Source organism: Festucalex cinctus, chromosome 15, assembly GCF_051991245.1.
Source record: "Festucalex cinctus isolate MCC-2025b chromosome 15, RoL_Fcin_1.0, whole genome shotgun sequence".
Taxonomy (NCBI): domain Eukaryota; kingdom Metazoa; phylum Chordata; class Actinopteri; order Syngnathiformes; family Syngnathidae; genus Festucalex; species Festucalex cinctus.
The window spans coordinates 15896719-15918038 of record NC_135425.1 but is presented as its reverse complement, the minus strand read 5'-3'; the positions used below and the strand labels follow the sequence as shown (position 1 = coordinate 15918038).

At 41.3% G+C, this 21320-nt stretch overlaps 1 protein-coding gene across 2 annotated transcripts; it reads right to left on the bottom strand.

The window, feature by feature from the left end:
* Positions 1-1621: 1621 nt before the first annotated feature.
* Positions 1622-21055, bottom strand: lrp13b (low-density lipoprotein receptor related-protein 13 b). Of its 2 annotated transcripts, none has more exons than XM_077497771.1 (49): positions 20929-21055; positions 20388-20510; positions 19906-20154; positions 19698-19811; positions 19498-19617; positions 18945-19070; positions 18667-18870; positions 18320-18488; positions 18040-18208; positions 17743-17965; positions 17530-17649; positions 17200-17418; positions 16770-17075; positions 16089-16304; positions 15832-15978; positions 15481-15729; positions 15200-15406; positions 14122-14370; positions 13843-14052; positions 13512-13760; positions 13162-13380; positions 12836-13084; positions 12545-12754; positions 12221-12469; positions 11943-12140; positions 11604-11870; positions 11258-11473; positions 10882-11061; positions 10649-10771; positions 10173-10328; positions 9866-10081; positions 9576-9805; positions 9378-9507; positions 8136-8329; positions 7829-8015; positions 7238-7453; positions 6987-7170; positions 6706-6907; positions 6416-6580; positions 5995-6210; positions 5255-5482; positions 4963-5097; positions 4688-4883; positions 4467-4595; positions 3729-3836; positions 2610-2846; positions 2176-2467; positions 1983-2079; positions 1622-1809 (listed from the first exon to the last, which is right to left on the bottom strand). In XM_077497771.1, exons 1-49 carry the CDS (start codon positions 21020-21022, stop codon positions 1762-1764), a joined length of 9240 nt encoding a protein of 3079 aa, XP_077353897.1. In that variant the 5' UTR covers positions 21023-21055; the 3' UTR covers positions 1622-1761. The 2 variants fall into 2 exon arrangements, with proteins under 2 accessions (XP_077353897.1, XP_077353898.1); XM_077497772.1 differs by having other exon boundaries at positions 1983-2076.
* Between the last annotated feature and the right edge of the window lie 265 nt (positions 21056-21320).

Below are 21320 nucleotides of genomic sequence, written 5' to 3'. Positions count from 1 at the left end.
AAATATAAATGACGTCAGATGATTTTGAAAGGTGATATTACTCAATAACGGGCTTCAAGCAGACAAGGAGTAGACCACATGAGTCAGGATTGTAATTACCGCTCTGACGTTGCAACATGTCGGGGCAGCAACGCCATGTGGATTTTATTTTTAAGCTTGCATTGCACAAGTCGCCTTGCATCAACTCTCTTCCATTGTTGCTTATCAATCCAGCCATTTTCCATAGAGATGTAATCATGGTACTAATACTGTTGTTGTGCCCATTGTTCTCCATTATCCCTCTTCCCCGTCACTCAACCCCTCTATCCTGTTTTGTCTTCCACAGACTCACCATTTCAACCCAATTGGTCTAGGCATCCATAGAGCCTTGGTTCTGTTATACGTATTTTGATTTTATTAATATGTTTCATAAGAGTGCAAATTCTCCCACCAAATTCTTAGTCATATGTCTCTGAGCAATGCAAAAGTTGGAAATAATCCTGCAGTTAGCTTCCACTATTACCGCAAATATTCTCTGTGCCTACAGGTGTTTACCTACGCGCTTCCCTGCAAAAGTGTTGGAACAGTGTGGACAACCGTTTTAGTTTTGCGGTAGACTGAAAACATTCAAGTTTGATAGGATTTGCAGGTATTTATTTCTGGATTGGCAACACAAGATAGTGTTACTGTATTTGTGAAAGCCATATTTAGTTTGGGGAAAGTATGATTGGAATCTAATAGAATGAACTATTTACTTGCGAATCCTTTGCAATAACTGCATCAAAGCCATGATCCACCGACATGACTAAATCTTTGCATTCTTTTGTGATGTTTTAACAGGCTCTCCCCACAGCCAGTTTTAGGGAGGTTACATAATAGTCTGCTCCTCTGTAAGAAAAATGCACGCTCTATAGGGTTTAAGTCTGGAGCTTGACTTGAAAACATTTTAGATGCCGTTTTGTGGGATGATATTCTTGCTGTAAGATTAATATAGTACTGCATTATTTAAATTGGCAAATAGATTCTGGCAATTTCTGAGTTCATTTTGGTGTTGCTATCATGTTTAATGATTATCTTCCTGAAAAGCAACAATTACTTGCCGCCATTTTCACCAGTTTGGGAATCACACGCAGATACCCTTTCTTAAATCCATTAATCATCACTTGGGTAAACGTTCAAGTTTTGTGCAAATCAACTCGCCAACGAGTTGTTTGCCTCTTCTATAATAGCCTCAGGACTTTTTTTTTTATTTATTTATTTTTTTAAGTTTTCTTTTGACAACGATACCTTTACACCTGGGAATTTGCCACCAACAGCTTTGAGCTTTTATTTTTTTATTTAGAGTTCTCAACTTGCTCATGGCAGTGTTTTTTTTTTTTTTTTTTTTTTTTTTTTGTTAACCATGTTGACATTTGTCAACCAGCATCCAAGTGTTTCCTTACCAGGATATTTTAAACTGTTAGATTAGCTGTATGGTCAATGTTCAGACTCCGATTTTCTTATCTCTCAGTTTTTCAATTGCTTTTCTTCCTACGACCCAATCAGACCATTTTTTTAATTAGTGTAAATGACTTTTCCAAACCATACAACGCTCATTTGATTTACCAGACAGCAGAGGATTAACTAAGAATATCAAACACCGTTTCAATCTTGAGATATTTATTGTACAAAACAGTTATCAGCTTTGACACCAGTGTTGCAATTATCTCGTGAAGTCTTGTCATATAAAACTAAAAAGTCGCATAGCTGCAATCAGTCTCTCTGCCAGCAGATGTTTGTCTGCTATGAAGCTAATGGGGGGTTCTTCAAGTCTGCTGAGGACTCAAGCTCCTGGTGAAAAAAGGACAAAAACAATAAGTTAATATTGGGGACACCAGCAAATTAGACTTTGGCACTGGCATTCACTTGAAGTGGACTAGATGGAAACTTCACATCCCCGTTAATTAAACCTCGTGTGGGTGGCTAAAAGTTTAGAAAATTACTCTAATTTCTCAAAGTTTTACCTCACAATCATCCTCCATGTGTTCACACTGCAGCACCATGTTTGACATCAGAGTTTCTTTGTCAGGTGATCTGCCTCTGATTGATGCCCAGGCCCTTCTGGATTAAGGCAAGATGCAAATTTAACAAAAAGCTACATCAAGGAAGGCGAAGTTAGCTCTAATTCACAATTACATTTGACCAAAGTGTCCTTGCCTTTTTCCAAAAATGAAAGCAACCCCCAAGAATGCAGCAAACAGGCAGAGGACCCCCAGGACCACACCTACATGGCTCCGCCTACTTTCCTTGTCTCGACAGAACTCTCCTTGGTAGCCAGGCATACAATGACAGTGAATGACTTTGCCTTGAGTGACACAGCTGCCATGGCCGTTGCAATGTTGTTGACCACATGAGGCAGTGTCCTTTGAGTTCTGAGGAGGTGCGAGTGGAGACTTGGGAAGATGGCCATCACTTTTTTTGGTCCCTGAGGGGGCGTTCATCAGTGGACCTAGAAGAGTTCATCGTGCTAAGAAAGATGCATTTATTGTGCAGTATTTTATCCTTATAATGGTTGAATACAGCTGTGAAAACAGCACTGAGACATAAAATTGAACATTTGTGCAATTTGAGACTGTGATCCAATAACTCACAGTCCTGTTCGTCTGACTGGTCTTGACAGTCCACACGTCCATCACAGAACTTGTTGCTGCTGATACACTTGCTACCATCAAGGCAAGATTGCTCTCCTTTGGGACAAGGGTGCTCTGATGCACAGGATGTGGGACTGATGCTGTAAAATCCACGAGCACATTTGCACTTGCGGCCTCCAGGAAAAGGCAGGCACAGATGTTCGCATTCCCCGTTATTGTTGGCACACAAATTGGATCCTGTAAGGATGGAGGCAAATAATTACGTAAACTCCTTGAGGAAGGTAATAAATCATGGCGTTTTGTATTAAAAGGGAAAAAAATAGATGCATAGGAATTATTGCAATTCCTCAACACCAAATATTTTTAAGTTTAGTTTTTTTTTTATCTAAAAGCAAACAATGGGTTGCTTTTCTGTACATTCAAAATAACCCAATTAACTCATTTACTCCGAAAAATGTATAAATGTTCTATTTTAAATATTACCAGTGTCCCAAAGGCACGTTTATACTTTATGTTGAACCATACAGAAGGCTTTGATGCAACCTCTGAATTGAAGAGAACGGTGAAGCAGTGGTAGTTATTACAAAAACGACCAGCAGGTGGCAGCATAGTATGAGATCAACCAGGGCCATGTTGCAACAAGTCTTTTTTTTTCCGACCGTTTTAAATAGAATTATGAATAATGATCAAATTTAGCTATATTCAATGTTAACTGCGGCAAACCGAAACAGAAATAAACTTGTTTTCCTGATGAAAGAACGGACTAATTTTTAGTAGGTTCCATATTTTAATAGCAATAGCACATAATACTCTGTGGGCCTTGCAAACATCTGGCAAACTCCAGTAAAACATCCAGGAGCGAAGGGGGTTTCTTCAGTGAAAATGGCTGGGAGTGAATGAATTAAAGGCATCATTCTACAATTACATAGCTTGCTATTAGAGGATTATGCCACAAAAAACATGACTAAAATGTAATTTAAAAAAGGACCAAGTTTCAGTTATATCGTCTTCCTTCTCACTCCAATTTATTGTGCCATTTTGAGAGCATATAATAGCTATTGCATGACTTCTGTGACTGTCCAGTTAACAGCTATAAACGTTACTACATTTACATCTTACCTGTCTGGCTGTCATTACTGTAAGCTTTGATTTCCACCAGGTTGGTTTTTGTCTCAAACCACAGCTGTTTCGGATGGAGGCCGTCGCTGAACCACATTTTGGTGACTTCTATCCAGGTTGAAACCAGCAGTCCACACGTGTATGGAGGGAGAGAGGAGAAAGAAAAAAAAAAATAAAAATAAAATAAAAAAACACTGGAGCACACACTTGAACAATCATAAATTGTGTTCCCCTTTATAGTTAGCTAACGGGCAACAAATGTTTGCATATGGTAATACAGTATATGTAAATATTAAACGAGAAGGTTTAAAAAAAAAAAAAAAAAAAGGGAAAAAAAAAGGGTTGAACTTATTAAAAAGAACTCATTTGTCAGAGGAAGAGGAAAGCAGTTTTACAAATGAGCCAGGGGTGATTAGTGGTACATGAAAAGATCAACTTATCTGAATAATTCATTGCTGCATTAATCTGACGCCATCTACTGCCTGAAGCGGATGAAGACTGATGAGGGTAAATTTTGTGAATTTAGTTTAACGAATACCTAATCATTGTTTGACTTTCCCTGCCATTGTATGGGCTTCGGTTTAAAGGGGGCAAAAAAAAAAGAAAAAAAAAAGAAACTTTTCAAAATTACAGGATTGCCTACAGGATATGAACATGGGTGATGTATGACCACTGCCTGCTGACAAACATTGCATTAATCTGTTGCCCAATATATCATACAAAAGTGCTCATTCTTACCCTTCTCCAGTGTTATCCAGAGGAGCATATTCTCAGTGTACGTGAAGGAAGTAATTACACCAGGAGGTCCTGTTTTGTACTGTTTGTAGCGTGAGCCATCTAGACCAATAGAGCAGATTTGGCCTTCAACTAGAACGTGGGGGGAAGAAGAAAAAAAAAACAAATCAACAAAGGAAGTCAAGTTAGCCAAAACATTAGCCAAATATGGTTGAACTCAAAACCTGTGTCAGCCCAGTAGATTGTAGTTCCTTCATTGGCAAAGACCAGTGACGTGGGAATGACGGACTTTGTCCAAAGCACTGCTTTGTTTCGGCCATCCATCCAGGCACAGCTCACCTCAGTCTGGCTCTTACTGCCCACAAAGGCTGCGTAGCAAAGCCTACATGATGGGGGATGCACTGCAATGGACGTTGTGCGCTGGGAGATCAAACAATCTGTGAGTCCTTTCAAACAAGCAGGTGATGCGTGCAAATTCGGGCAAGAATGAGCCTACAACCTTAAGTTCTCCCTGCAGCAGATAGGCAGTATAGCCATCACGGCTGCTGGTCACGTGGAGATTAGGCCGTCTGGTGCTGCTCCAATAGACGTTAGAGGTCACCCAGTCAACAGCCAGAGCCATGACAGAATCATCCTTGAGAATCGGCGAACAAACATTTGTTTAACTTCAGCCGCAACTATTCATGCCGACATTCTAGTTTACAATATTTGCATCATTTAAAATGTAAGGAGTAACAGTATAAAACAGGGAAGGTATAAAAATGTAAGAATCTCAAGTTTCTTATGCCTACCATTAATTGTATAAGTCGCCCAGCTGGTGTCAGTCCCTGTCTGGACCTGGGTCCGCTTAAGTTCATCACATCAACAGTACCTTTCGCATCATCAGCCACATACAAGGACCTGGTTTGGAGTGCTACATCAAGTCCAGAGGCCTCAACAATTCCAGGAATAGCCAACACTCGACTGTTTGGCATATTTTTCAGACCGACTCCATCATGACGCAAGGACTTAAAGTAAACCTGAAGGAGGGGGAGTGAAAATGAGTAGGATAAAAGGAACATTTAACTCATTCAAACCACAAAACAAATATGCTTAATACTTCGTCCTTCACTCTCAAAACATTTATACGTTTTATTTTTTTTATGCCATAGCATACAGAAGGCATTGGTGAAGCTTCTGACCTTAAGATGTTGCTTAAAGCAATGGTAGTTATTAGAAAAAACGGCCAGTAGGTGGCAGCAGAGTATAAGAGATCACCCAGGGCCATGCTGCAACAAGCTCTTTGAGCCCCAACCCAGTGTTTTAAACAGGAATGTGAATATTTGTGAACCATAGCTATATTCTAATGCCAATTGCTGCAAAATGGAAAAAAATATTTTTCTCGTTGAAAGAAGAGCCTAATTTTTCTTTTGGTGGGTTCCATGTTTTTATAGCAATAGCACAACATTCACAGTGGGCCTTTAAGGGGGTTGCTTCAGTGAAAATTGCCGGGAATGAATGAGTTAAAGGCATTCAAGAAAAGTTGACTCACCTGATAGACTGTAGTGGTTGACAGGAGCAGGATGAAAGTAGATTCTAAAGGCAGAGAGCAGATGCGCTTGTCCTTAGAAAGTAGCAGCCCCGTTGGACAGCGGCAGACTGCTGCTGGCTGCAGCACAGCATCTCCAGCTGTCAGAAGACACAGGTGGGAGCACTGCAGCTGGTCACAAGGGTTGGATATGGCCGGCTGGGAGAGGGTATGCATCAGCTGGAAACATGTGAATTCATGTAGTTATTTGTATCTAAATGGTGAATTAAGGACCCCTTTAACATTACTATTATATTTTCTCATAGCCCAAGAGGTAACAAATCTCTGGAATAGTGGCTTGTTCCCCATAAGAAATGCAAAGGAAAACAGCAGTGAATATATTAACCAGAATGAATCTGTTCCATACTCAACAGTGATGACAAACCTTTAGCCCAAAAGGCTGTCCTGGTCTTTTGAGAAGAACCTTCTGGTCTTTACCAGTGTTCTTGTCGGCTGAGCGGATGGTTCTTCGCTTTGTATCGGACCAGAAAAGCCAGTCATTGAACACTGCCACTGAGAAAGGGTTCGGAGTTTCAGCTAATTGGAGAATCTGGTAAGAAGGGTATTATTTGTTCAATTCCAGACTCTATTGCCAAAAGGACATTTCAAATTAACAATTATGAAATTTTGTTGTACACAGAACATTGATGATCCTTTACATTAGATGCCATTCACCTTGACATCATCTCCATCCAGAGATGCTGAGCCAATGCAGCGTAGCTTCTCATCAGCCCAGTAAACGCGGTCGTCTAGGAAATCGTAGGCCAAACTTACAGGCCAGCTCAAACTGCTGCGCAAAACCACCTTTCTCTTTGATCCATCCATCCCTGAACGCTGGATTTTAGGGGTTCTGCCGATCTCAGACCACAACATCAACCTAGGAAGGAAAGAAATTAAAAAAACAAAAAAAACAGTGAAGACTTATAGTGGTAGTTAAACCTTCCCGACTGCCTCACCCTTTGTGTGGTAGCAGCACCAGAGAGCATGGCTGTTCAAGACCATCAGCCAATACTACTGTGAAATCCTGAGACTTTAACGTCTTGTCACTGAGGCGCACTGCCCGAATTTGGCCCACGAGTCCATCCACCCAGTACAGGTTATTTCCTACCCAGTCCACCGCAATGAAATCTGACTTCACACCTGTAATTAGATGTCATTTTAATTCTGGTCTACAGACTCATTTCGGTGTCTCAATTTATAAGCGCACCTTTAATAAGTGTCCCTTTGTTGGTGGAGTCCTTCGTCATGTCAGCCCAGCGGATGCTCTGGTAATCTGGACTGAGCCAGTAAACCCTTTGCTGAGCCCAGTGATAATCCAACGAGAAGACCGGCCGGTTCGCAGAAGACAGAAGGCGCAAGGAGCCACTTTGAACTCCAAGAAGTAACAGCTCGGATTGAACAGATGCCACGAGCAGTGGCTCATCTAAAAACAAAGCAGGCTTATTTTATCCTTTAAGAATATCACACATTGCAGTACATAATTATTGGCTTTTGCTATATTAAAAAAAAAAAAGAAAAGAAAAAAAAAGTGATAGACAAATGAAGCATGTGATATTTTTAGACTAAGATGGCACTCTTGGTTTAAAGATGCAATGGGAATTTAATCCATTTCCATTGCAATAGTTTTTTTTTTAAACCATGAGCACCATCTAGAGGAGTAAAACAATATTGCAAGTGCTTCATGAAGATTAATTTTTGCGTCATTAATTTTTGTAAAATGTAACAGACCATTTTCCTCCAATCGAATGCATTCACAACAAATCACGTGTTTTTCCTGTGTAGTAGCTCTCTTACCTACCTTTGGTCTTACAGCTTTTGTTGTCGGGCTCCAGGTAGAAGCCAGGGTGGCATTGGCACTCGTAGGACCCACGGGTGTTGAGGCAGGTATGTTTGCATGCCTCATGCTGCATTAAATTGCATTCGTTGGTGTCCACACAGGACATGGCTGAGGAATGTAGCGTGAAACCTTCTGCACAGTAACACCTCTGCGAAAAATTAGCATTCGTCTCATACTTTCATGTGAGTTGGGGTATTTATGTAAATCATGTAAAAAAAATGAAATAAAAATACATCTGAAGAGAGTCCCTCTCTCCGCTTCTACTAACCGGTCCATTTGGAGTGCTGACACAGCTATGATCACAGTGAGGAGATGTTGGACTGGAACAGTTGCGCAGTGTGCATCCCACACCCTCATCTGAGCTGTCAGCACAGTTGATAAGGCCGTTGCACACCAGCCGCGGGTCCACACATTCACCGCTACCACACTGGTAAAGGTGAGAAGGGCATTTTCTCTGTTTGCCTGCGGAAACGGATGCAGACATTGAAGAGGTTCACTGCAAAAATTGAAATGTTAAGATATAATTTCTTAAATTTAACCAAAATGTGCACGTTTTTTTTACTTATAATAAAATTGTCAAACATCATTCTGCTTATTTTAAGATACTTATTACTTTACCTGATTTGATCAAGCAGTCTTACTCTTGGCATTGAGTGTTAGCCAGTTCTATTTTGTCCCACCCGACCGCCAGAAGGCGGTGCTTTAAGCACCACCTGCTGGGCAGTCGTCCGGGACTCATAGAACCGTAGTTACAGTCCTAACTTTCATTTTAAAAACTGAGGCTTAAACATTTTCTACATTTTAAGATGACTAACCAACAGCAAATGTCCTCAACTGGGGTTTTCTTAAGGTGAACTTTATTTACATAATCTAGGAATAAGCTAAACAGAAAAAAACAAGTCTGAAAAATCAGACAGAAGTCCAGTATAGCCCTTTATTGTAAGCATTTTTTTTTTTATTGTAAAAAAATCAGATTGTGATTTCGTTCCACTGTATTTACTAAGCTTATTTTCCTCTTTCTTGTAGTGGTAGAGTAAGTGTCTACCCCTCAGACTGAGAGGTTGTGGGTTCAATGATCAATCCCTGGCTGGGTCATACCAAAGACTTAATATGGAACCTGCTTGACACTCTGGCTAAGTTGGCCAACAAAATGAATACAGACTTATTTTAAGAAAATAGTTCTATACATTACAGCTTGGAAACCCCCCCCAAAACAAAACAAAAAAAAATAATAATTACTTGTTTTCAGTCTCAAAATACTATTTTCAAGACCGCTTTGCTTGATATGGGCCTCGTATTATTTTTCAAAATCTTACAGGTAAATTTAAGTAAAATTTTGTTCTGTTGGCAGATAATTTTGCTTATTTGAAGTAATATTTTTCTTACATTTTCTACTGTCCTTTTTGCAGTGCTTTCCATTGTGTAACAAGAGACATTTAAAAGATGGCATGCATGTGGTGGGTTCTATATCAAATCCTCAGCATTTTAAATGTTATTCATATATTCTTACATTTGTCCTCATCCTCGCCATTGTGACAGTCAGTCTTGCCGTCACATCTCCAGGACGTGGGGATGCATTGACTGCTGCTTCCACATTTCCACTGGTATTGCCTACATGGTGGTGGTTTCGTCGTACAGTTCTAGGAGAAAACATATTTTTTTAAGTGATGCAATATTTATTTGAATCCCCACTTGAGAACTGCCTTACCTTTTCATCCGAGCCATCCTTGCAATCCTCCTCACCATCACACAGCCACTCACTCTGCAGGCACTCGTGACTGTGAGGGCATCGCAGCTGTGTGAGACAGCGAGGTGGTCTCGAGCAGTCGGCCTCATCAGAGCGGTCACTGCAGTCCGCATATCCGTCACATCGAAGAGCCACCGACACACACTGGCCGCTATTGCAGCGGAACTCCTCAACTTCACAGAACGTCAAGCCTGCCGGGATGAAATCAAATTCTTATCGGCATCGATTTTAGAGCTAAACATGTCACTTACCACACTTTTCTTCATCTGAGCCATCAGCACAGTCTCTCTCGCCATCACACAGGAAGGTTTCTGGTATGCAGCGTGTTGAGTTATCGCAATTGTGATGGCAGCCCAATTGTTGACTTTCACAGTTCATTTCATCAGAGCGGTCTTGACAGTCGTACTGTCCATCACACACCTGCTGAGGTTGAATGCATCTATTACCGTGATGACATTCAAATTCATCTGGAAAATGAGGAAAAACAAACATTTGTCTCATGAATGACTGTGCTTTAACTACTGTATTTTATATGAAGACCTAGCTCAATGTACAAACCCGTTTTGCATTCAGATGCACATCCCTCCTCATCAGATCCATCTGGACAGTCCTTCTCTCCGTCACACACGTGACTGTACATCACACACTCCAGACCGTCTTTACAAGCCTTGAAGCCGTTACGACATTTTACAGGGACCGACTTGTCCCTGGAGGCTTAAGAGAGAAAAATCAATGATTTCAATTTGTTGGATTGAGATTGGTCGAATGGGACATAATGAATTACACAAACACAGACTCCATTGCTAGTGTACAGTTTGCTCTCTGGGATGTCTGCACACCTACCTGTATTAAGTGGGTATTGTCACAACCAAGTGTTTAAAAAAAACAAAACAAAAAAACAACCAAAAAACAAAACAAAAGTTATTGCTAGATTTATATTTAACAATGTACTAAAAAACAGGATGAGGTTGACTGATAAAAACGACCAAGTGTGATTGAAAGGGGATTAAAAAAAGACAAAAATGGCTACTTACAAGATGAACCACGATCAGGCGATTCACACTTCTTCTCATCTGAGCCATCCAGACAGTGGGCACGACCGTCACACACGAACTTTTTGGGAATGCACTTTCTCCGATCACGACATAAGAAATCGGCTAACATGGAGTAGGAGAGGGTCAATGAGAAACAGAGGAATCTAGTAGAAGCGAATTATTTTTGACAACAGGCTTACCATTTGTCATTCCATCACTTTACTCAAACTTACCTCTGCTTTTACACTTGAAAATACAGTCGCTTTCATCAAAGGCATCTGGGCAGTCTGATTTTCGATCACAAAATTGACTTTGAGAGATGCACAATGATGAACCTGGGCATAGAACTGAAGGAGTGATGCAAACTGAAGCAGAACTCGGGACCAGGGGTGTTGTTGATGTGGTTACAGCATCTGGAAAGAAGCAGCTGTTCAACTAATGACAACTTGCTAATAGACACATCTGCTAGCACCTAGTGCAACTAAGGGACTCGTTTTTCATAACTACTTCCTCACATACACGCCAAATAAAAACTAGTCTTGAAACTTGCACAAAGCAGAAAACCGCAGGCCATTTGAACCAATTCAGTTATTCCACAAGCGGACTTACCACAGCCGACCTCGTCTGTGCCATCGACGCAGTCTGGCTCGCCGTCGCACAGGAACTTCTTTGGGATGCAGCGATGGCCGTCTGCACAGCGATACTCGCAGCTTTTGGTCCTTTCCCAGCAGTCAAGCTCATCAGAACGGTCGCTACATTGAGCCCTCCCATCGCAGACCTGATCCTCAGGGATGCACATCACCCCATGAGCGCACTGAAACTCACCTTAAACAGAGTGAAAGTGGGATAAGTGAAGAGGAAATAAAAAAAAACAAAAAAAAACACATACTGGATTTCCAGAACATATTCAAGCGATGCAATTTCTCCAAGAGAAAAAAAAACAAAAACAAAAAACCTTTTGTGCACGATTCCTGGCATCCTTCTTCATCAGATCCATCCAAACAATCTTTCTCTCCATCACATACATGGCTGTACAGCACACATTCTGTGCGGTCTTTACAGAGCGTTGTGCCCTTACGGCATTTCAAGCCATTAGTTGTAGTTAAGCGAGGAACTACACTCCGACAGTCCACTTCATCCGAGCCATCGTGGCAGTGAGCCCGGCCATCACACACGAGAGACTTTGACACGCAGCTTCTACGATCCTTGCACAGAAAGTCCGCTATGGAGGAAAGGAAAATGTGATACAGAAAAAAATGAAACCGTTTTGTTAATTCATAGCTTCACTACTTACATTTATAAGGGCATCTTTTCACACAGTCTTCATCGGATCCATCAGGACAGTCTTGTATTCCATCACACATTTGTGTTGGGTGAATGCAAAGAAAAGAATTGGGGCACAATACTGACGGGCTGATACAGGAAGGCTTATTAAATGGCTTTGCGGGTGTAGGCAATTCAGTAAAGGCTGGACTGGAGAAGGTTGTGATTTCTGCAAAATGTATTTAAAAAAGCATTCAGTATCCCATCAGAGAAAAAAAAATAAATCTTTCCTTTAAAATGTTGACATACCACAGTCATCTTCATCTGACCCATCCCGACAATCTTGCTCTCCATCACACACATGGCTGTATGGAACGCATTCACTCCCATCCAGACAGAGTTGGAAGCCTACACGGCACTTGAGCATCTTTGGCCGGATGACAGGAGGAGCCGCTGTTGGACAGTCGACTTCATCCGAGCTGTCGTGGCAATGAGCTCGGCCATCGCAAACCAGCTTCTTCACAACACAGCTCCGCTTGTCTTTGCAAAGGAAGTCCGCTGTGGGAGCAAGGAAAAGCAAATAAGCATGTGTACAACTGTACATTGTTCAATGATACAAAGCATCCAACTTACATCTATTTGGGCATCGTTTCACACAATTTTTCTCATCAGATCCATCAGGACAATGTTTTACACCATCGCATATCTGAGTTTGGGGGATACATGAAGAATCCGGACACAGAAATGAAGGACTCCTGCACGATGGCTTGACGGGAGGTGGAGTATTGACAGGTAATTGTGGTTGATTTAAGATTGGATGTTTTGAAGGAGTCATTGCAATGTCTGTGAATAATACAACTTTAACTTAGTTTTGAAAAAATGCCTTCGAGACATATCTTTTATATCTCAAACATGAAAGCTCACCACATCCTTCTTCATCAGAGCCATCTCTGCAATCCGGCTCTCCGTCACATACGTGACTGAAGAGAACACATTCGCTGCCATCTCGACATAACCTGGAGCCCATGAGACACTTCAAGGTTTTTGCTTGGCCGGCAGGGACTGAAGTACTTGGGCAGCCAACTTCATCGGAGCCATCCTGACAATGAGCACGCCCATCACAGACGAGGCTCTTGGAAACACAGCTTCTTCTATCCTTGCACAAGAAGTCAGCTATGGAGGCAGGAAAATACTTTGACACAAAGCAAAGAGTACCGGTACTTTAGGGTTGAACCCAAAAACTAACTTACTCTTATAAGGGCATCTCTTCATGCATTTCTCATCTGATCCATCAGGGCAGTCTTTAATTCCATCACACATTTGTCTCGGTTGAATGCAGACAAACGAATTTGGACAAAACATTGATGGGCTCATGCAAGATGGCTTGGGTGAAGGCTTGTAAAAGGGCTTTATGAATGAGGGCAATTCGTTTGAGCCTGGACTAGAGGAAGATGGCGTTTCTGTAGAGTCTTGAAGTTGATGAATACAAAAGTTAGCAATGTAAAATTTTGTTTTTGTATTTTTAATTCATTCACAGAGAGAAAAAAATATATATACACAAGTCCCCAAACACAAACTTTGTCTTAAAAATTCAACATACCGCAGTCCTGTTCATCTGACCCATCCTGACAGTCTTTTTCTCCATCACACACATGGCTGTAGGGAACACACCGAGTCTGATCCAGGCATTGCAGGAAACCCAGACGACATTTTAGCACCTTATCCCGGCTGGCGTGAGGCGCCAATGTCGGACAGTCAACCTCATCTGAGCTGTCGTGACAATGAGCTCGGCCATCGCAGACCAAGTTCCTGAGAATGCAACTCCGCCTGTCTTTGCAGAGGAAGTCCGCTGTGGGAGTAAAGGCAGAGGGGGGCGGGGGAACAAAGTCACATACGCACATCTTTGAATAAACTAAAAGCATCTAACTTACACTTATTTGGGCATCGTTTTATACAAGTACTCTCATCAGATCCATCAGAACAATCTTTTTTGCCATCACATATCCGTGTTGGGGGGATGCAAGTAGAATCCGGACACATGAATGAAGGACTCGTGCACGATGGCTTGATGGGAGGTTGAGTAGTGACAGGCAACGGAGGTAGATTTAAGCGGGTATCTTCCGGAGGCGTCATTGTAGTAGCTGTAAATATTAAATTGCTCATAAGTACAATATTAACAAAAAGTAGCTAGCACAGCAAAATATGCTCACCACATCGTTCTTCATCAGAGCCATCTCTGCAATCCAGCTCTCCGTCACACACGTGACTGAAGAGAACACATTCGCTACCATCTCGACACAATTGGGAGCCCATGAGACACTTCAAGGCTTTCGCTTGGCCAGCAGGGATTGCAACACTTGGGCAGCCAACTTCATCGGAGCCATCCTGACAATGAGCTCGGCCATCACAGACGAGGCTCTTGGCGATGCAGCTCCTACGGTCCTTGCAGCGAAAGTCATCTGTGGAGAAACGAAAATTTGAATAACTGAAGAAAATAAAAGCTGAGAATACGACTCAAGGACCTATAAGTATTGTAGTAAAGCAATGACAAATGTTAGTGTTTGAGGTAATAATTTACTTTCCTATAATCTCACCTCCAAGTACAGGACAAAAAGTTTGGACCTCATACTCACTTTATTTTCATGACATTTTCATTTACATTGTAGATTCTCACTGAAGGCATCCAAACTATGAACAAACATGTAGTTACTTTAAAAAAAAAAAAAAAAAAAAAAAAAAAAGGTGAAATAATTGAAAACATATTTCATATTCTAGTACTTTCTTCAAAATAGTCACTCTTTGCTCTGATTGTTTTGCACACTTGGCATTCCCTTGGTGAGCTTCAAGAGTAGTCACCTCAAATGGTTTTCCAACAGTATTGAAGGAGAATCCCAGAGATGATAATGCCAATAGTGTGCAAAGCAGTAATCAGAGCAAGGGTGGCTATTTTGAAGAAACTAGAATATAATAGGTTTTCAGTTTTTTTCACCTTTTTTGTCAAGTCATAACTCCATGTGTTCATTCTTAGTTCTTGATGCCTTCAGTAAGAATCTATAATGTAAATAGCAATGCGAATAAAGCAATTGACACATTGAATGAGTAAACTTTTTGCCTGCAATGTATGTCCTCAAGAAGTTCTTCTAGAAACAAATGTTTAAGCACAGAAACATATTAGGCTAATAGTGCCCAACAAAAAGCAGAATTGCTTCAGTGACGTTACGTTACGTAAATGCATTGGGTGGATAAGTTGAAAAATATGTGGATAAATGTTCCAAATTTCTGACTTACTTTTAGAGGAACATCTCTTCACACAGTTATTTTCGTCAAAGCCATCGGGACAGTCTTCCCGCCCATCACAAAACTGCTTTGGGGAGATGCAGAGGTGTACAGAAGCATGGGGGCAGAGGACTGATGGGTTGACGCAAGCAGGCAGAGCTGGAGCAGGACTTGTGATTGTATTTGCTGCATTAGCGGTTGGTGTCAGTGAGGTCACAGCTAGATAATATGAAATTACATTTAAATTTCACCGTACATTTTCTGAAGCCATGAGAATGCGTCAAGTTACTCACCGCATTCCTCTTCATCCGACCCATCTTTACAGTCCCTCTCCCCATCACACACATGGTTGTACAAAACACACTCCAAGCCATTCTTGCATGGTACCGAGCCCTTTCGACACTTGAGGGCATTCACCCGAGGCCCAAGAGAGGCAACAGCAGGGCAATCGAGCTCGTCTGAGCCATCGAAGCAATGTGAGCGACCATCGCAGACCAGCGCTCGAGACACACAACTCCTCTGGTCCTTGCACTTAAAATCATCTAAGATCAGACAGAGGAGACATGCCCATCAGAAGCTGTGAAGTTCAATTTTGGATAGCGCCTTTTGGGAATTAAATTTAGAGGAGCTGACTGAGAAGTCACCTTTGGATGGGCATTTTTCAACACAAACACTTTCATCATCTCCATCAGGACAGTCCTTTTTGCCATCACACAGCTTGTTTTGAGGCAGGCAGATGGATGTGCCTTTGCATAGGATGGATGGTTTAGTGCAGATGCCAGTAACTGGTACTATGGACACAAACAGGAAATATTTCACCTCATGTATGACTACGCCTTCAAAGTTGAAAGACTCAGATTTGTCACTGAATGATAGCGAATTCGTTCGTATGTAAATTGACCTGCATGTACATCCCGGAGTGCTGCCACCACACCGACTACAGGACCTCTCACTGCCACATCCTGGATGCGTTGCCCATCACGTCGGTCCCACAAGGTCATAACATTGTCGGACAGAGACAACAGGTAAGGCTCCAGGGCACCCATCACCGAACCAGAAATTTTCCATCTTCCCGCTTGGCGTTTCTTCCCCTGAAGCAGACTCATTGTCATCAGGCCTTGAAAGTGGAAGAGAAAGTATTAGTACAAAAAGTTACACTGGTCACTTAATTTGTTATTAAATCACCATACCATTTGAATTGTGTCTTGTATCTTTAATATGATAAAGACCTATTACCATAATTATGTATACATGATGTATTGTCTTTGCAATCTGCTTTAGTGAATTGACTTCAGGCATACCTCACATAGAACATGGCAAAGTGTGGTATATAAATTTGGCGCCAATGTTTACTGAAATGTATGTCATTGCAGTCAGGTGGAAGGAATCCTGGCATTGGTGAAATTATTTTTTTCAGGATAAAAAAAAAAAATGTATTCTTTGAGCTATTTAATACTATATTTTTAAAGTTCAGTAGTTACCATTTGTGGGAAAAATAAAATGACCAAATTTAGACGTGGGTTTACACCCATCAGTGCAAATATGGCGGGATGGTGAATTAAGCATTACAAATACAACAAACCTCCCATGTTAGAGTTCCACAATAGACTAGCAGCTCTCAGGTCAAAGGCCATGTTCTCAGTGACTCCTGCCCAGTGCAACAGTTCCTTCGCTTTTCCTCCATTCATGCTCATGGTGAAGATCTGCTCTTCCTCCAACCAGATGATTACACCCCTTAGCCAGTCCAGGAAGAGGCTTCGGATCTCCTTTGTTGTGTGGTACAACACCTTCTGGTAACGATTGTCTACTTCCACTGAGCCAATGTGGGTTTGGTCACATGACACCCAATATACGCGCCCACTCTTCTGGTCGACTTTAAGAACACAAACTTAACAAAAAAAAACACAAAAAAAGTAAGACGAGTTAAACGACACCAGACAAAAAAAGATTTTGTTTTAAAAGCTTAAAAAATAATAATAATAAATAAATAAATAAAAAATCAAATCATGAACCTGACATGGTTGTAGGAATCCACTCAGTCTTGACGCGGGTTAGGCTGGTGCGTTGGATGTGGGCAGTTTGGTTGGCCCAGTACAGCCAGTCTGTTTCCCAGTTCACATCAAATGACAGGATGCCCTTGTCAGTAGCAAAGATCTCAGTTTCTATGGACAGGCTGCCTTCAAACTCCAACAGGTTGATACTTTTGGTGGTCGCATACAGAAATTTTGGATCTGAAGAAAGAAAGAAAGAAAAAAAAAAAGAACATTAGAACTGCCTTTAGTCTTCACTAAATGATCACAGAATGCACTGTAAAGCAATGTCAAAGTTGATAGAGAACATACATTGACAAGTTCCATCGACCATCAGTACTTTGGAGTTGGGACAAGTACAGGTAAACCCCACAGGGTTGCCTTTAGTGAGAAGGCAGATCTGGCATGGGGTCTTAGCACATGCAGATGTACCTAATAGTGAGGGAGACATTTGATTTAGGAAAAAAAGGCAAACACTTGCATTTTGCAAACAATGAGCAAGTTGTAGGCCAAGTTCCAACTCACCTCTCGGCTGTTGCAACTCATGATAAACAGTCAAAACTGGAAATGTGGACTTCCATAGAAACTGCCTCTGGTTATTTTGGTTCTGTGGCACCTGCCAGAGTCCTTTGTCATCCACCCAATAGAAGGAACTTGCAAACACAGCCAAGTTCAAAGCTGGTCTCTTGTTGAACAGTCCAGTGAATGTATAGCGGCCGGTCCCATCTACTTTCATCGTCTCAATGGACTGATGGAAATGGTACAAATTTGAGCAACTTCCTGGATGAGATTCAAAAGCCTAAAATGTTTTTTGTAAGTTACCATCTTGAAGTCACTGATCCAGTAGAGCCTCCTGGCGGCCACGTCTGTTGTGAGTCCATGGGCCAATTGAGCTGTAAGCACAGTCAGAGAGCTTCTGTCTGACCCATCCATCCATGACCGCTCTATGGTCACCCTATCACCAGGGCCTGTGTTGATCCAAAACATCAAGCTGCCAGAAGAAAGACAAAAACACTCATTTTAGAGGACGTATTTGGGGAAAAAAATACAATAAAATTAACCCTGCAATTAATTCCTGTTAAAAAATGCGGATTAGGCGCACCTCTCCACTGGTAGAATAACCAATTCAGACGGGCTGATGGACTTGCTCAACAGAGCGGTGTAACTTTTTTCATCATCTGCTTGCATGTAGATTGATTCCGTCTTCTGATTTGTCCAGTAAAGGTTTCCGTTCAGCCAATCACAAGCTAGACCTTTGATTCCAGGCTCCCCTGTGTGAGCATTTTAAGGACATTAAAGAGGATCTGAATTGAGTAAGCAAAGAAATTACAATAAAAGCAATTTTAATACAAAATTCTTTCTACGGCTACCGTCATACCAAATGATACTTTACAAGTTCCAGAATTCATTTCAGATCAGCATGAGATGAGAAGTACATGTGGCACAAACCAGCATGAATTGTCCAGCTGCGCTGCCCATCACTTTTATATATAACTCCCATATCGTCGGCCCAGTAGTAGTGGCCACGGGCAATGTCATATGTCAGGGCTACCGGGTTGAACTTTATAGGCTGGAGAACATCAAATCGCCGCGACTTCACAGTTAGCAGCCCGACAGATGACCTCAGCACCGTCAGCAGTCGGGTAAGATTACCTGAATATGTACACAATATTGACAAAGTAAGTAGTGGTGAGTGAATCAATCATTGTTTTATATCATAATATTACCAGTGGGCAGACAGGCCAAGCCTTCATTCTGATTGAAGCCTTCTCTGCAGTGGCAAAAGTAAGATCCAACTGTATTGGTGCAGTGATGCAGGCAAGGAGCAAAGGGAAAGGCGCATTCATCCACATCTGTGGGGACAGAAATGTTTTAGCAGTAAATATGGCAAATAAGGCAGTTGCTCACCACAGCCAGCAGATGGTGTTGTGGTGAAAATGGTCACAGTACTGTCATGTTTCACCATAGCACACTTCACTTTTTGTGCCGTCACTGCCATACATTATGGCATATTTTTCACTATTTTTCTGGATTTTAGTTATTGTTTCCCCATGGACTACTGCAGAGCAATAAGCATAAATCAGGAGAAAATAGCATCCAAACTATGTTCTCATTCACAGTTAATGCAGAGACTAAAGTAAACACTACGTATACTTTAAAAAGTGATGTACTCAAACTATTTTCATTGGGGGAAAATAGTTATTTTTGCTTAACCTCATTGCCCGGAGTCATTGGATTCAAGAAGAAGAAAAAAAAAAAGTGAATGAAAGAGTGTGTCACCTTTGCAGACTGCCCCATTGATGGAAAGTTTATATCCAGGAGGACACGTGCACATAGCACCCCATCGTTGATCCACACACGTGTGGCTACAACCGCCATTATTCTCAGAACAGGTCTTCCCTGCAATGACGTGTTACAAGTATCACATTCATGAAAAACTATTCACATTTCCCTTCATTTTATTTTAAAATGAAACGTACCACAAGTTAGAGGCTCGTCGCTGCCATCTGAGCATTGAAACTTCCCATCACACATCTGATCAACAGAAAGACACACATCCTCTGCACACTGTAGGCCACCCTCACTGCACGATACTGGAAAACAGAAGTGTGTCACATTTCGAGTCACAAAAAAAAAAAAAAAAAAAAAGTAGTAATTTGACAATACAACAGGAAAGCTCTCTCTCACCACAGCCCTCTTCATCGGAGTTGTCCATGCAGTCGTTCTTTCCATCGCAGCGCAGCTCACTGGGTATACAAATGTGGTTCCCACAAGTCCAGTCCGAGCCCAAACAGCCGTTGGCGACAGGGCAGTTCTCCTCGTCAGAGCCGGTTGGACACTGCTTCTGTCCATCACAGCGTGCAGATGCGTCAACACAGCCGACAGAGCCCACACATGGAAACTGACCGAGGGGACAGTTAGAGGAGCCAGGAGGAACTGAGGGAAATGAAAAGGATGGAATTTATTGAAACATGAGCACCATTTTAATTTAAATTTGCTAAACTACGCAACTTCAAATTAACTGTTACACAGCATCGGTTTCATGAATATTTCAAACAAGAATGGCATGCGTTTTATAGGCTGTGTGTATGTTTTGTTTTTTATAAGCTACCGTCCAGAGGTCACTTGGGCCCAATACCAATGAGATTAAAAATGTAAGTGAAACCCACTAGTACAATCCAGCTCATCAGAGCCATCCAGGCAGTCCCCTTCTCCATCACATCTCCATTTATTAGCAATGCAACTTCCATCGTAACATTGCCATTGACTTGGATGGCATTGGAAACTCAGCCCTGAAACATACATAAATGTAATAACTTCGGATGGTTTGAGTGATATTAATTAACATATTGCCATAAAACAGCACATGTAATAACTTAGATGATTTGAGTGACATTAACATATTGCCATGAAACAGCATGACTCAAGTTCAAATTCAACTGTAAGGACACCCAATAGAAAATACAGCCAGGTTTCCAAACCCCACAAAATATATGAGAACACTTTTAAATAATCAAATCTATCAGGAGAAAACGTCAAATTCTAATTAGCTATCATGTTGGTTGGGTCAAATTCATATTAACCGCCATTTTGGCTCTTTTTTTTTTTTGGACTTCACGATAATGGCACCTGAAAATGCGGCCAAGCATAAAGAACGAACAGAAATGAACCAAACTTAAAAAATACAAGCTTGAAAAAAAGTGTAGTTACCTGTGGATAACTTTAAAATTGAGAGGACAAGCAAACAAATGAGCTGGCGCGACTTCATGTCGGACACGCGCGACTCATCTGGACTAAGGGGCATCACCTGGAAGGGCACCTTTAATGAAGGAGCAGCTGCACATGCGCACTACTGCACACGGAAGTACGGCATACATGTTCTTATTGTCTCCTGTATATAGTTATTAAAGAACAATAAAATGGACAATAGCAGTATAAAAAAATAAAATAAAATAATAATAATAATAATAAAAATAAAATAATAATAATAGTAATAATAATATACAAGTTAACATATTTTTAAAAACATTTCGACATAATAGTCTGCCAAGTCATTCAAACAGTGTATTTAAACTTACTTACTTAGATTAGTTTCAACTTCA

Coding starts and splice junctions, on each gene's coding strand:
- lrp13b (XM_077497771.1), bottom strand. CDS start 21,022: ATGCCCCTTAGTCCAGATGAGTCGCGCGTGTCCGACATGAAGTCGCGC. Junction 11,474..11,603: donor CCAGGAATCGTGCACAAAAG/GTTTTTTGTTTT, acceptor ACTCTGTTTAAG/GTGAGTTTCAGTGCGCTCAT. Junction 2,468..2,609: donor CCAGTCAGACGAACAGGACT/GTGAGTTATTGG, acceptor GAACTCTTCTAG/GTCCACTGATGAACGCCCCC.